This window comes from Achroia grisella, unplaced genomic scaffold (genome assembly GCF_030625045.1).
Source record: "Achroia grisella isolate CSIRO2021 unplaced genomic scaffold, CSIRO_AGI_Agris_v1 utg778, whole genome shotgun sequence".
Lineage (NCBI taxonomy): Eukaryota > Metazoa > Arthropoda > Insecta > Lepidoptera > Pyralidae > Achroia > Achroia grisella.
The window spans coordinates 898,388-916,021 of NW_026713018.1; the positions used below are offsets into that span (position 1 = coordinate 898,388).

At 33.9% G+C, this 17,634-nt stretch overlaps 1 protein-coding gene across 1 annotated transcript; it reads left to right on the top strand.

Annotated features, from left to right (window-relative positions):
* Nucleotides 1-10,662: 10,662 nt before the first annotated feature.
* On the top strand, nucleotides 10,663-12,242 carry LOC131850623 (lipase 3-like). The gene has a single exon (XM_059200917.1). It carries the CDS (start codon nucleotides 10,672-10,674, stop codon nucleotides 12,169-12,171), a length of 1,500 nt encoding a protein of 499 aa, XP_059056900.1. The 5' UTR covers nucleotides 10,663-10,671; the 3' UTR covers nucleotides 12,172-12,242.
* Nucleotides 12,243-17,634: the final 5,392 nt, after the last annotated feature.

Here is a 17,634-nt window from a genome sequence, read left to right on the forward strand (position 1 = left end):
TACATTCAGAAGCAGTTGCGTGTAGTATAGAATCGCATGTATACATAGAGTACAGGCCTTTTCATATTCAATTCAATTTATTTACTTGAACATGTGTAACATGTGTCTTAAGACTATAATAGTTACAAACATGCCCTGCCGTTGGCGTGTAAATGTAAATTACATTATTATATTTAAAATTATTATTATTATTGCAATATATTGTTATCATTTAAGGAATATATATATACTAGCTTTTGCCCGCGGTTTCGCTCGCGTTAAATTATCCCCTTGGGGGTAGAATTAATCAAAATCCTTTCTTAGCGGATGCCTACGTCATAACATCTACCTGCATGCCAAATTTCAGCCCGATCCGTCCAGTCGTTTGGGCTGTGCTTTGGTAGATCACTATGTCAGTTACCTTTGAGTTATATATATTTAGATATATATATGTTTATGATATATACTTTATTAAAATAAATGCTAGCCTGCTTTGTCAATAATATTATCAAATCAAAATATCTTTATTCGTGTAGGTCTATTACAGACTTACGATATGTCATATCTACCGTCAGTTCGGAGTGCTTTCGATCTGAGTAGAACTATTATATTATCTGTGGTAGAACTGACAAGAAACTCAGCTGTTATTTTCAAATAAGTTTGTACGTGTTTACAATAATACAGATTCATTTTTAAATTAAAAACTGGGATTAATATCCCAGATACAAAACTTATACATTTTATACGTTAATACGTATAAAATATATAAGTTTTGTATATGTCTTCTAATATATAAAATTCTCGTATTCTTCTTTCTTATGTATATCCATTCAAATGTTTATAAATATATATAAATATGTATATATAACAATGTTTGCTGGAGGAATATTGCAGTGGTTGATATGTTTTAAATTTAAATAAAAAGAATATTTAGATTGTATTGTACGTTGATTTTAATAGTGACGCCACGGAATGTTCTAGAAGGAGTGCAAAATTGTATATAAAATATCATCGATGTTCTGTGCCTGACGTTCGAAATTTGAAAATTGAAATTTTATTCTTAAATAAATTAAAGGGCTATTTGCGATCGCAAACAAACAGTATTTGGAGAAATGGGGGGTAGCGGGTAAGGTAAGTGGACTGTATGGACATGAAATAAAGGGGGCGCACAGTACGTACCTGCGACTGTAGAGCGGGTTTATTCTTGCACAGCTGCTGCACTCGATGAATACTAAGTTTAACACAGGCACGCACACAAAGTTACTTATTGTTAATGTCAATATTATTGTTCGATATGCTCAGTTTTTAAAATATTGAAAAATGGCTTGATAATGATGACAACTCACCGAATTATTTCACCACCTGGTGCATGTCCCGGGACTCGTATTTACACACACTAACACTGTCTGATGTTATTGAATAGTTTACACTGTGAAGTCCTTAGTTTTGTTCACTTTAATTTGCTATTTGAATTAATAATTGAGACAAAGCACTCGCAGCCGCGTTCTAGATCTTGATGTTCAAGCGACAGTGGCGCGAAGTGCGCATGCGGCCGCATGCGTAAACTCTCGAGTTTGTTCGAGTACAGGTGGGCGGGAGTTTTTAAAATCAAGCCATTATTATAAAACCCAACAATTATATTAATTAATTTAAAGCGGAGCGGTTGGGACGAGATGTCACCATTCACGTTAGTAGACGAGGTCATCGGGCGACCTCAGTTGACATACTGTGCGCGGGAAAGGGATTAGGATATGGGGAATAATACCATACCACTTGATATGTTTATAAATGGCGCGAACAGTATTTCTAACAAAACTCATCCAAGACGGCTTGACCAATTTTTATGACTCTTTTTTCAATTTATTTTATTTTCTTCTCACATGGTACATAATAGATGCTATTAACAAAAATTAAATACGTGGGCAGTGCCTGAAAATCAGTGGTTTGCTGCTTGGATGCTGCAAACAATACACTGAGGTGCTGCCTTTTTGTGTATGGCACACACAAACACACTACGCTACTCACACCGTTTTTTTGTACCTGTATTGTATTGTATTTTGTTGACTTTAATGTAATTGTATATCTACTTTTTCTATTTTTGTTCTTAGAATAGAATAGAAAATCATTTATTCAAATAAATTTACATTGAAGCACAGTTCTATAGTCATCACATTTTTTTTATCTACCGCACATTCGGAAAGCTGTCTCATCACAAGAAGAACGAGAAAGAAACTTGCGTGTTGCTCTTTTAAATAATTTTATTCTTCCTTTACATTTTTAAGTTTAAGTGTGTGAATACAAACTACCAATTAGCACTAATTCAATTAAATACTGAAATAGAAAAAAATATTAAGTATGCAACCAACTGGTTAAACAATTAATAAGAGGAAATCAATCATAGTGATTATAGCAGACCAGTCCCTACAAGCAGCACGCGTTGAGTATATCTTAATATTTCAGTGCCTTGTGTATGTGTATTTTTAACGTATTTAAAAATGTTATCTATCTATCTAAGATGATGATATTCTTTTATGATGTAAAGCATTATGTTGCCGATGGCAACCTTTTTGATAGTTTTTATGTTTTTTATATATATTAGAATTTTATATTTTGACGTTCTGTTTTTATATACCGTTTGTTTTCTTATGCCATATGGTCTTTATATTTTTGCTAACGAGCTGATTACACCTATTTTACCTCACCTAGGAACGTGTCTCATTTTTAACTACCCCTAATACAGTCCTTCCTTCCGTAACAGCATAAGTACAAGACAATAACAAGACGCGAATTTCTCACTGGTTTGAACGTGTTGAAAAATAACTGCCATCGAAACTTTCTCTAGAACAGATCTCTAGTACGCAGAGGTATTTGATAAACGCAAATTTCTTATGTAAATTGTAATTTATTCGAGGCAGTAAATCTAATTTGAACGCGTCGTGGACCAGGAGTTTTCTTGCTTCCACTTAAATATAACCTTAAAGTTACGATACCCAAAAACTGTGTATTCATTTAAATTTCTTAGGAACTTACCGATGATGGGACATACCAATCCCAAGGAAAAGGGGATAGTTTTTAATTGTTGTAAGAGTACATCACTAGCGTGATTATTGATTGTTGTCACATCACTAGTTATAGATGTTTCTAATTTCTAATTACTAAATCTAAATATATATAACTCAAAGGTGACTGACATAGTGATCTATCAAAGGAGAGCCCAAACCACTCGACGGATCGGGCTGAAATTTGGCATGCAGGTAGATGTTATGACCTAGGCATCCGCTAAGAAAGGATTTTGATTAATTCTACCCCTAAGGGCATAAAATAGGGGATGAAAGTTTGTATGAAACTTTGTCAATTTTAAACCGATCGAGCTGAGATTTTGCATACATAAAGCTGCTATGACATAGGCATCCCCATAGAAAGGATTTTGATAACTTCCACCTCTAAGGGGATAAATTAACGCGAGCGAAGCCGCGGGCAAAAGCTAGTAAAATATAAAGAGTTTGAATGAATAAGTCTTCTTCTTCGTTTCAACGGCAACCAAATATATATGATAATGAATAAGTAAGTACATCATAACAGTAATTATTATTATTACTTATTATTAAAGCCAACATTGTAGCCGTAGTTTTTGCTAATTGTATTGATCAGGCGTTATAATTTTTATTATTTATGTGCCTTCGAGTTACTCGATATTATTATGTACTTTATATTACTGCTTCTAATTCAAGGGAGGATCCAGCTTTGGCGCCAGGAGGGGGTCACATACTCGTGGTCAAGTCAAGAACTTATAATTTAATTTTGATAACAATAGATACAATATGAATGGTTTCTGTTTAAAGGTATCAGTAAAAAGCGCGGGAAAACTACAACAATGGCGACGGCAGGCGTGCCAAATGTCTAGTTTATGACCGTTCCAGACTTACACGACTTTTCGCTTCAGTGCAGCTTTGCTGGAAACTGGGGATTTTATATTATACCGGTATTTTAGTACTAAGATTTGTAGTAATCCCAAATAAGTGATTGCCAAGTTTTCAATTCGTATTAGCGCATGGAGATCCCAGCTTCGCATGGATACATTATAAATATTTGAAATTCTTGACTTGTTCTGTACTATGTCACGCATGTATTATAAAATGAGAGTCACTATCATTCATTATTTGAATTTGGCGCGCATTTGTAGTTGATTTTTTTTTGTTTCGGTTTTTCCCTTTTCAGGGAAAGGCATAAGGACTCAGACCATACAGCCATATAGTTGAATTAAATTTAAACGTCAGAATGACGTACGTCATTTGTCGAGGAACTTTCTAGATGTTTTTAACAGTTTTGCTGAATAATAATACGTGTATAATTGTTTAGAATTTGAGTTGATAAATTTGCGTAATGTGTTGTACCTCTTTTCAGGTGAATTGTTTAAAATTGTTACTGTTAGTAATGCGCCTTGATCTCTTTTTAGAGCAACACAATTGAGTATATTTATATCACATAAAAATGTGTTTGTAAAATACATAACACATTATATACATATAAACCTTCCTCTTGAATTTCTCTATCCATTGGTGAAAACTGCATTAAAATCCGTTGCGTAATTTAAAAGTTATAAGCGTACAAACAGCGCCGGCGAGTTTGTTTTATACTATGTAAAGATTTATAAACATGTTAACGAATGTTTATTTAAGTTTACTTTGTTTCAAATTAAGAACACAAATTTATTAAAGGAAAAAAAATTTTTCCGTATTCGTCCATCTCCTTTTTAATGATGGAACAGGCAAAGATCCTTAGACCGTACAGCCTAGTCTACGTTTAAACTTCTTCATATTTGTGTACAAGTGATGAGGCCAAAGGCCAATTCTTATGTATGTTTATTCATTATGTTTTCATTCGTGTTCAAAATTTTAGTCTTATCCATAAACTATTTAAAGTTCTATCGAAATAGTGGTAACGTATAGATATATAGGTATATATGTTTCAAAATTAGTTAGCATGTCTTGGATGTCGAAAATAAATAGTTTTTTATCGTTGGATTTTTTTTTATTGTTGCTATTCTTAGTAAAGTTATAAAGGCAAAGGAACATACAGTTATATTTATTGCAAAATGCTAAATTGAGCATATGTACATATCTGTATCTTAGCATTATAAAGAAGAAAATAGAGCGGAAAGCCATTATCATTACATGTCTGTCCCTATGTATGGTTAAATCTTTTAAACTACGCAATGGATTTTGAAGCGGTTTTTTTAAGAGGTAGAGTGATTCAAAGCAAGGTTTATATGTATACATGTACATCCGTGCAAAGCCGGGGTGGGTAGATAGTTTCATATAAATAAATATATTACAACATTGTGTTTATACAGAGTATAGATTTAGTAGAAACATAATTATACTGTTATATAAAATTGTTAGATATTCTATCATGTTCCGTTAACTTCCGTTCCGAGCTGCACTTCCTAGGGCGTTCATTAGCTAATTGCACCCACTAATTATATTACGGAGCCCGCGATATATTACATTACTGTTTAACATGAAGCTACGCCTGGTGAGAACGAATTCACCTTCATTTTAAAGGGCTATAAACTTATATAGCAAAGAAGCAGAATGCTGTTTGTTCCTTTGCCTTTATAACGTTTGTAACAATATTTATTAATTATAATTTATTTTTTATAAAACATACATATATTTAAAATAGATATCTATTCGATTAATATAATCTGTAATGTTAAATCTTACCTTCTAAAGATATATTAATTACTAGTATTTACATAACCTAATTGTACAACTAAGAATCTAAAATTGAAAAGCTTAAAAAAAATAATAATATGACTAAAATATATTATTAAAAGGGGTCCCTTTAGGCAATGTTCCGAAGATACTGGCAGCGTTCCCTCTTTGAATGTACGTCAATTTGACCTACATCTTTAGAAGTCAATGTCATTCAAATCGTCAGATGTCAAAGTCATTCTTCTTTATGATCAAAACGGGAAAAATAACTACTAAATGTTATTTTGGTGTATGTACCGTATTTATATTCATATGCATGTAGTAAAAAACGGTTATTTCAATATTACAAACAGACACTCCAATTTTATTTATATGTATAGATTAGTAAAAATCACGGGATCTTACGGACGATATATCGAGAACTCAATAAAAATAAGTGGTATATTGTGACTCGGCTGAGGATGACGGCCTCGGTGGTCTAGCGGTTTAGCACACCGCCTTACATCCGATGGTCGCGGCTTCGATTCCTCGCACGGCACAAACATTTGTATTCATGAGTACGATTGTTTGTATCGGTCTGGGTATTTTCTATGTATAATATGTATGTATTTACAAACAATATACAACTATGTATTTGTGTCAGTTATCTAGTACCCATAACATAAGCTTTATCTAGCTTCACTTGGGTCTAGATGGCGTTATGTATGTATTTACGAAAAAAAAATACATATCTATGTATTTGTATCAGTTATCTAGTGCCCATAACACAAGCTTTAGGTAGCTTAATTTGGGTCTAGATGGCACTGTGTGAATTGTCCTGAGATTATATATTTATTTATTTATTTATTGTGACTATATATACATTGACAAAAAAAGAATATAAATGATCAAATAAAATCAAAAACGAATCTCAAAATGTCTCCACTCAATTTTATGACGTGTCCTACAAGAGAGCGCTACTTTTGAGTGGTAATAAAAGTTTCATACACTCAACGGATATCTACCAGGATCGGGATCGTAAGTTTGACTGAGTCAACTTTACAAACCGGCAATAACCGGATATTTCCAGTTTTATCCGGATATTTCCAGTTTTATCCGGATATTTCCAGTTTTATCCGGATATATCCAGTTTTATCCGGGTATATCCAGTTTTATCTGGATATTTCCAGTTTTATCCGGCGCGCGGGGAGCAGGGCGATGGCGGCGCGGAGTTCGCTAATTCCCGCCGTAAACACGAGTTTATGGGTGACACTTTTATCCGTTAAGATGCTTTTTATGATAAACTGGAGTAATCTCGTTAACTATGGCTCGCTGTTACATGTTTTAAGGATTTTCTGGTTTGAATATAAATCTGAATTGTTTTGGTGGTTCATAGAAATTGAGTCTGTTGAAATAACAATGAGACGGTCGATATTTATATGCTAGCTAGCTGTTCCCGCGACTTCGTCCGCGTGGTACTTAACTTTATTTTTAGAATAGAATAGAATAGAATAATATTTATTACAATCACACATCACAACACAACAATGACGATGCTCATAGCAGCATATAAATTATTATAACATATAAATAGAAATAATAAATACAATTTTCAAAATTGAAGAATTCGTTAACGATAATAATGTTTTTATAGAAAAACTTTAAATCTATAGCACTGACAATATTATCTGATTACATTAATAATGAGTGCGTAGCGACTTCTATGTTGATTATCGCATGCCTCTTACTTGTTATACTGTAATTATTTATATAAAAAAAAACATCTATTAAAAAGAGCAACACACAAGTTTCTTACTCATTCTTCTTGTGATGAATCTGCATTCCGAATCAGTGGTAGAATTAAAATATGACTATTCAAAAGTGCTTGTAATGAGTTTATTTGAATAAAGATTATTTCTATTTCTATTTCTTATACAAATCATTAAGAGAAAAAAATGTAAAAACATTTCTAAAGTAAAAGTTTTTAGAATGTCACTTTTTCAATGTTAATTGTACATACTTTAACCAAATTCACCTTGAAGAGGTCCTTGCGTGTACATTATTCTATATTTCTTAATAGTATTCAGCCAAACTTCTATCAAGATATAACTCCATGAGATTATACGAATATTTATTATATGTAGTTTAATTTGATATTTTACTAGCTGTCCCCGCGACTTCGTCCGCATGGAATTTAACTTTATTTTCTAAAATAAAAGCAGCCTAAGTTACTCCTTATTAAATCAGCTACCTGCCAATAAAAGTCCCATCAAAATCGGCCCAGTCATTTCAGAGATTAGTCGGAACAAACAGACAGACAGACAAAAATTGTAAAAGATGTTATTTTGGTGTATGCACCGTATTTATATTCATATGCATGTAGCAAAAACGGTTATTTCAATATTACAAACAGACACTCCAATTTTATTTATATGTATAGATTAGTAAAAATCACGGAATCTTACGGACGAAATATCGAGAACTCAATAAAAATAAGTGGTAAGATTTCGTAATTTTTATTTTTATTACCAGCATTGAGCTGTATTAATAATAATCCTTGACAATTTACAAAGCGCCATCTAGTTCAATGATAAGCAGCTTGTGTTACGGATACTAGACAACTGATACAAATACTTAGATATTTTTTGACGACCTCGGTGGTCTAGCGGTCAAGCACACCGTTCTACGTCCGATGGTCGCGGGTTCGATTCCTCGCACGGCACAAACATTTGTATTCATGAGTATGATTTTTTGTATCGGTCTGGGTATTTTCTATGTATAATATGTATGTATTTACGAAAAAAAAAACATATCTATGTATTTGTATCAGTTGTCAAGTACCCATAACACAAGCTTTAGGTAGCTTAATTTGGGTCTAGATGGCGCTGTGTGAATTGTACTGAGATTATTTATTATTATTATTTATTTATTTTTATAAATGCATACATAATATATGTAGAAAACTGCCAGACCGATACAAACAATCATAGTCATGAATACAAATGTTTGTGCCTTGCGAGGAATCGAACTCCAACTCTAACTCTAAATTCAGCTCTTATTCTTTTCAAATAACAATCTACATGATTACTACAATGCAGATTTATTTATTAATGCAATTAGAGATAATGTAGTGACCATCAGTATATGCTATATTTGTCAAAAAGGATCTAATCAGAGGCCTTACCTCAAGTGTTAATATTTCTTTTTTTTTATATAGTTACGCCCTTATTTCCATAGACTGAAGGTTCATGACCTTTTTTGCAATTTTTTTTAATCGATTCTTTCTATTTTTTTTCCATGCTTTTATTGTTCCGCGAATAATATGCATTGTGGCTTCCCGCAGTTAATATTTTTTTTATTTTTTTATTTATATTTTTTTTATTTTTTTGTCTTTTTTTCATTTCTTTTTTTTTTCTCATTTGTCTCTTTTTTATTTTATTTTATTTTCATAATACATTATATTATATTACAATAAATTAACTTCGAACGTGTTTGTTACAGTTCACTTTGGTTCCTGCTTCCATTGTTAAGTTAATATAATAAAATTCATTTTATGTAAAATATTTTCCAACTTAATAATTAAACGATAAATTCGCGGTATAATCAAAATTTTGGTACGACTTACTTAATTATGCTATAAAGGTGAAAACTAGGTTACAAGTGCTGTTAAAGAGATTAAGTTACGATTCTTATTGCTCAATAACAACTGTTGTTTACGGCGCAGTCGGATAAAGTGCAAATTGTAACACTCATTATAAAATAAGGTTTTTATATTATACATAACTAGCTGTTCCCGGGACTTCGTCCGCGTGGAATTTAACTTTTCTAAAATAAAAGTAGCCTAAAGAACTAATAATTATTTTGCTCGTCTTAATTTATTCGTTCCATTAGGTACTGATAGGTTCAAACTAATATATTTACATCCTGCATCATCCCTTATTTTATCCCCATGGGGGTTGAATTTATCAAAATCCTATTTAAGCGAACGTCTTCATCATAGTAGCTCCAATTTTTAATTTCAGTTCAATCAGTCGAAAATCTAAGAAGATTTATACAAACTTTCATCCCCTATTTTATCCCCATAGGGATGGAATTTATCAAAATACTTTCTTAGGGGGTAGCTTTATGCATGCAAAGTCAGCCCGATCGGTTTAAAATTGACAAACTTTCATGCCCTATATTATTCCCTTGGGGGTAGAATTAATCAAAATTCTTTCTTAGCGGATATCTATGTGTGCCCGATCCGTCCAGTGGTTTGGGTTGTCCGTTGATAGATCACTATGTCAGTCAGTAACCTTTGAGTTATATATATTTAGATTTGCTTAGGGTAAAGCTAATATTATAAACTATCACACTGTTATTGGTTGCCATACTGCTCCGAAACGGGTTACTGATTTTGATGAAATTATTTATGTACACTCAGTAGGTCTGAGAATAGGTTGTTATCGTTTTTTTATAACCATAAGTGAGAAGGGTGGCCTTCGCCAAAAGGTTGTTATAGAATTTTGGTCAAGTAATAGAAGTTTGGTTTTTTGGATGTGGTATTAAAAAATATATACAGTCCTAAATTTCACCCTTCTACCACCAAACCTCTATCTACCTTCCACCTTCTTCAACTCTTTTTCCAATTTCCAATTTTCAATACTATATTTTTCAATACCGATATTACTTTATATGCCAAAAGAATATTTACCGGGTCATCTAGTAATAATATAAAAACACATTTTCCTCCGCTAACCTCCGCAACAAGCACTGTTCCTTCCGTCTTAGACGCTAAGCAGTTTATTTTATAAGCTGTGTATATTTTCTACGAACATAGAGAAGTACAGACATATAACAAGTTTTCCGTAGTTATAAAAATGTACACAACAATTTTTTCACGAAATATATCAGCTATCGTTATCTTTAGCAAAGATATTACGTCTTGACCTCTAAGTTCAATGAGTAATGTAGATTAACTCAATTGGACCTCAGTTGCGGTCAAATATCCGGCAACATGGACGTGAATTTATTTGTCTTACTAGTTCTAGTTGCTAAAGTTTCCTCTCAAAATGAATCATGGGCAAATAACGTGGAAAACTTTTTTAAAGATCAAACCAATAAAGTGAGTTCATTTTTCAACGAACAACAGCGTAGTTTTGAAGCAGCTGTAAATTCTAGTTACGAAGAGGCAAAACGTGTTCAGGATTCAGTGAATGAGTATTTCGAAGAACAGAAGAGAGTGATTGACGAAGAAGTTAATGCATACGTTGAAGGTGTGAAAGCAACTGGCAGAGAAATTGCAGACACATGGTCTTACGTTCCAGATACAGTTCAGAGAGATGTCAAGAAAGTGGATATATCAGACCAGTATCTAACTATACCGGCAATCATTTCACGCAACGGTTACATTTGCGAAACGCACACAATCCTATCTAAAGGATACTTCTTAAATATCCACAGAATTCCTCGAAATAAACAGGCTAGTCAAGTTTCTTCTAAAACCGTATTTCTTCAACACGGAATATTCGGAAGCTCTGCAGACTGGATAATAAATGGCCCTGATAAAGCTTTGGGATATGTTTTAGCAGATGCAGGATACGATGTCTGGATGGCGAATATAAGAGGAAACAGATATTCTAGACAGCACTCTTGGTGGGACATTAATTCAAAAGAGTATTGGAACTTTTCATGGCATGACGTGGCAATGTATGACGTGCCGGCTATAATAGATTATATTAACAAAGTGAAAGATGGTGACGCGCAAATTTCTTATATCGGACACTCGATGGGTACCACCATTTTGTTTACCATGTTGTCAGTCCGACCAGAGTACAATAATATTTTGCGTGGTGCTATCGCTCTAGCCCCTGTTGTGTTCACATCTGATGTCAATTCATCATTAACCTCCCTAGCTCCGATGGCGAGTAATGTTGCATATATGGCGATGACGTATGGTTCGCATGAATTTATTCCTAAAGAATCCTTCTTGGGTGGTCTTCCTAAAGCCTGTGATATAACACATATAGATAAGTTCATATGCAATCATATTATATTCAAAATTTGTGGATACGATGAAGGACAAATGAACAGCACAATTCTGCCGATATTCCTAGCGCATTTAGGAACTGGCACGTCATGGAAGACTGCTGTACATTTCGCACAGGAAATAGTAGCTGGAGGTAAATTCCAGCAATTTGATTACGATACGTATTATAATAAAAAGGTTTATGGCACTGAAAAACCTCCGGAATATGATTTGAGTAAAGTAACATTGCCGATTTCGTTGTTTTGGGCACAAAACGACTTGTTGTCTAGAGAGAAAGATATAATAAAGTTGCGTAGTAAATTGCCAGAATCAACACAAACGTACATGGTGCCGTACTCGGAGTTCAATCATTTGGATTACATATGGGCAACCGATGTGCATACGCTGGTGAACGAGAAGGTCCTATCCACTTTGGAGAGTATATTTGGAAATGACCGCAGAATCCTTAAATTCAACTTTGGATTTTAGTTAGTATATATTAGTGACTAATTTTTATTTAGCAAAAATATAAGTTATAATTATGTTTTCTATATTACATACTTACATACACTATTAGCAATATATAACATATGCGTTGCGATAAAAAATTGGCTTCTTGTCATTAAACTAAAGTAATATTTCTTGACTTTGCAAAATTATGACTTTTCATAAGTATGTAATATAAAATATATGGCTGTAATAGATATGTAAAAAATGTATATTAAAAAAAAGTTATCTGTTATATAGTCAATGATTTTTAATTCTGATTAATACGATATCATTATATAGTGTAAAACAATAATATAATAGTATAAAACAAAGTCGCTGACACTGTCTGTCCCTATTTATGCTTAAATCTTTAAAACTACGCAACGGATTTTGAAGCGGTTTTTTTTTATAGATAGAGTGATTCAAGAGGAAGGTTTATATGTATAATACATGTACATCCGTGCGAAGCCGGGGCGAGTAGCTAGTTAAAAATAATAAATATTCCATGGCAATAAAAAGATACAGTAAATTATGTTATGTTATAAAAAATGGGAATAGATGTAATAAATTTATTGTCCAGTTAAAACAAATGTTGGCACATAAAGCGTACATAGATGAGTAATAATAAAACGTACGCCTCTCTTCCACGTTGCAATGCCTAAAAGTTTCATGTTACGTGTGTGAATTAATTAATATACCATAATTATGTAACGCAACGTAAATAAATAAATAAATATTTATATTTTTGTTGCAAACTCTTTGCTCATTTATATTTATTTATTTTTATACCAATTTTGAATGTATTTTCTTCACTGTTTTTAGAATGTCACTTTTTCACTGTTAACTGTACGTACCTTACATTACAGGTATATACTATTTTCTATTTCCATCCCGACCACACTTTTACACACACACACGACACCGTCCTCGCCGGCGAAGACGACGACCTCAAACATACAATGTCGCGCATACAACCAGGCGCCTGCGCGCGCCCGGGCGCTCCACACCGGCGCTCCACACCGGCGCCCCCGGGCGCCCCTCCGATCGATCCCCCGGGAATCGAAATTACGACGGCCTGAGCCGAGGTTCGAACCCCTAGTGGTGCCCTCAGACTAAAGTCGTATCCGTCAGGCAGGAGTTGGCCTTCAGCCGCTGTATAAGTCCTTCCGCGGGTTTGGAGTGCCATCGGCACTCGCCTCATAACGTCCGGTGAAGCTGTAAAGGCCAGCTGCGGCCAACAGCATTAGAGTAGTCCGAAAAATAAAAATAAAAAACTATTTTCTATCAATTGTTTGTTTAACACCACCCATTCATTATATCGCCCATAGTTTTATGTATCTTTTATATAATTGTAATGACAAACAAGCTGATCGGATGATCATATACTGTAATCATCTTTTTCCGTTTACATAAATAAACAACAACACCGTGACTCATAACCTGTAACTTTTATCTGAAATATGTTATAACAAATGAAAATCATAACAAATTGTACAATTTTAGTTAAAAAATAAACAATGTTAATAAATCATATTCCCAGGATAGTGTTTGGATCTGAATATTTTTATTTATTTATTTAATTCAGGCTTTTTTTTTATACTACTATGGTGGCAAGCAAGCATACGGCCCATCTGATGGTAAATGGTTACCGTAGCCTATGTACGCCTGAAGCAACAGGGGTGTCACGTGCGCGTTGCCGACCCTTTGGAAACCTTAATATACCCTTCTTGAAAATAAAACCACAACAATATACCGCTATTGTTGTGGTTTGTGTTGTAATAAGTTTATTCTATTCTATTCTATAATCAAAATCAAATTAAAAAATCATTTATTCATGTAGGATTTTAGTTGCATATGAACGTCAATTTTTTTATAAGTATTATAATTTTTTCCCTACCGTCCAGTTCAGTACCTATATAGATCCAATCGAGAAGATCAGGTAAGACCTTATAGATTAACATACACATACATAAGAAATAATAATAAAATATGTAAATAAAATTGTCTCTATGGTCACGGCAATGACGGCAATCTGCCACGTTAGCGCCGATGGACCACACCCTTCGGCCAGTAGTCCTCCTTCATGAAGGTGGCAGCATGTTGGTGGGGACCAGGGCCACGAACGCTTTGAAGCTCGCGTTGTGACTCCATTCCAGCTGCGTTACCCTCAATGTCAGGTTACTTTTAGTCCGGATGTAGTCAACAATGTCCTGTTCCTTAGTAGCGTAGTGTAGGCGGGATAGGTACATTGCTGTGGTCGGTATTGCGGCACGTAACAAGTTGGGCCCTGTCAGTGCCGTGCCACAATGGTTTCGATTGACCCTCTTTGTGCGCCTCTTCTTTTGTACTGTGACAAAACCATCATCGTCACGGTCAGCAGACTTAGTACACATAGGGTAGGTAAAACCTGTACCTGATTATCAATATGAATAATATTATTTAAGATACTGAGTATATTCTAACTAAATTTGAGTATATGTAGATTGGCCGATAGAACAGATGGGACTCGATTGGGATTAGGGATGCCAAACCAATAGTATCCTTGTACATGATTTCTAGTACAAGATTTTTTTTTTTTTGTACAAAGTACAAAGATATCGCCTGAAATTTTGTATTAATTTTTTTTTATTTTATTTATTTCAGACTGCCCATATTTTAAATACCTTATAGTCATATAGAAATTTCAGCCCGATCCGTCCAGTGGTTTGGGTTGTGCGTTGATAGATCACTATGTCAGTCACCTTTGAGTTATATATACTATATTTAGATAGTACTAGACGAGAGAAAATCTCAGATTTTAAAAAAATAAGTTACATATTACACAATACACATAGAGTAAGCAGAACTTGCGTTATAGGTAATTTGTATAAAAACTGAGTATTTCTAATGTATGTAAGTAAAAGATATACTCAGTTTTTTTAATATAATCCATACATAATATACATAGAAAATACCCAGACCGATACAAAAAATCATACTCATGAGTAAAAAAATTGTAGTGTGCGATGATCGAACCTGCGACCATCGAAAGTAAAGCGGTGTGCGAAATATATACCACCGTGTCCGTCATTAAGTTAATACATGAGTTTATTAACTTTATTGTACTAAAAATATTTGTAGTTGGCAACCCTGATTAACTCTCTCATGCTTACGGTTTGTATCCACGTACCTAGTATAACAAATCCCCCAAACCGTAATCGATTTCAGATTGACCTGAGCATACACAAATAGGCAAATCCTTACGCAAGTGTAGCACGGTGCAATAGGGCTAGGAATGATTTAGGCAGGTTCAGAGACGAGGGTTGCATATTCAATACATGTCAGGTCAAATCGTGAGCGGTGGGAATAGAAATAGTTCAGTGAGCGCAGAGGAATACTTATTTTACATTTTCAGTTAAATGATTTCTATTCTATTCTAAGTTTTTCTACGTCTGCCTGTTCGCAATTAAAACCTGAATGTAAGTGATAATAATAATAATAATAATCTCAGGACAATTCACACAGCGCCATCTAGCACCAAGTTAAGCTGCTAATCAAAAAAATCTTATATGGACGTGAAATACTTACAGTGAATTTTTTGTAGAAACAGTATTTCTAAATCAGTATGAATTTTAATTGCATTCAATAATTCAACATTAACAATGAAGAATGTTAATTAATTTTGAATATTAGCTCTCCATATTCTCTGTCAAAAATAAAAATATAAGTGAAAGAATTACTTCAATACGTCAATTAGTTTCTGATTTATAGAAGTAAGTAAAAATGAACCGAAATCTGATACTGCTATAAACTAAAAAGCTAGAAATAAAAATAAACTTACCTATACAGAATAAACACATTATTGGTACAACTTGGTACTACAAGTATGAATGGAGGAGAAAAACATATTACGCCGACCTCAAATAAATAAGAAAAGCAAGAAGCAGATAATGATGATGATGTAGGTACTACAACCAGAGGTATCTACTGCTTTACATCTCAAATAGAGATGTGCTAACTCGTAACAAACATGATTCGAGTTAACTCGAGTTGAAATTCAGGTAACCCGAGTTGACTCGAGTTATCTAGAATAAACAGTTCTTTATGCTTTTTTTTAATTTTTCGAACCAATCTAATGTTTTTGGCCGCAGCTAGAGGAAGCTACCTTGAAAGGTTTACTGAACCATAAGGGGTGAGTAGAAATGGCACTTCAAAGCCGCGGAAGGACTTCTAGAACGCATAGTCATTTTAATGATAACATAACCAGACGGATATGTGAAAAAAAATGATAACGACCTCAAATCAACATTGAAACATTTGTGACGAGTTAAAATTGTATGATATGAAATGATCGGTAAAAATATGTCATTGTCGGTTCGATGACAGAATCATGCTCTCGCTCTTTCACTTGATTCATTCATTTACCAGTTGAATTCTTCCAACTCGAGTTGGCAGAATTCAACTCGAGTTAACTCGAATTTACCGCAACTCGAGTTGACACATCTCTAATCTCATCTACAAACTGAAAACTGCACTTCCTATTCATATCTGTTGGTCCACAGTCGAGAGCATTTAAAATTCACGCTCGTAAACGGTTTTTATTCCCGTCAGTTTTTCTAAAGTTAGTTTACTTGGTAATAGAGGCTTAAGAAATAATCTTTATTCAAATAAACTTAATATAAGCTCTTTTGAATAGGCACATTGTTTTTTATTTTACCACTCATTCGAAATGCAGACTCGTCACAAGAAAAATGAGAAGACACTGGTGTGTTGCTCTTTTAAATGAACGTTGTTTTAAGTAAATTTAGATTAATAAGGATTAGGCATGCGACAATCAACATAGAAACCGCTACGCACTCAATCTTTGTCAGAGTGATTCAAGAGGAAGGTTTATCGTATATGTATAACTAGCTGTACACGCGACTTCGTCCGCGTGGAATTTAGCTTTATTTTTGTAAAATAAAAGTTGCCTAGTTACTCCTTATAACATCAGCTAACTGCCAATAAAAGTCCCGTCAAAATCGGTCCAGCTTGGTACATCACCAACAACGAAATTCACAAGGAACTTGGCGTACTGAGAGTAAAGGAGGAGACCCTCAATTGTAAAGAAAAATATAAAAAGCGACTATGTAACCACCCAAATCAACTGGCTGCTCAATTACTACAAATACTTTACCCCAAGCGACTAAAAAGAAGCGACATTGTGTAATGTTTGCAGTATGCTTAAGGAGTAGATTCTCCCGCTGGGGTGGACACTCCATTCTTAGATCCCACACCCAAAAAATCTGCTCATAGTTCTGGGACTGATTGCAGATCAGAAAAGAATAAAAATTGGTCTAGCTATTTCAGAGATTAGCCGGAATAAACAGACAGACAGATAGACAGACAAAAATTGTAAAAAATGTTATTTTGGTGTATGTACCGTATGTAAAAAACTATTATTGCAATATTACAAACAGACACTCCAATTTCTTATATGCACAC

Coding starts and splice junctions, on each gene's coding strand:
- LOC131850623 (XM_059200917.1), top strand. CDS start 10,672: ATGGACGTGAATTTATTTGTCTTACTAGTTCTAGTTGCTAAAGTTTCC.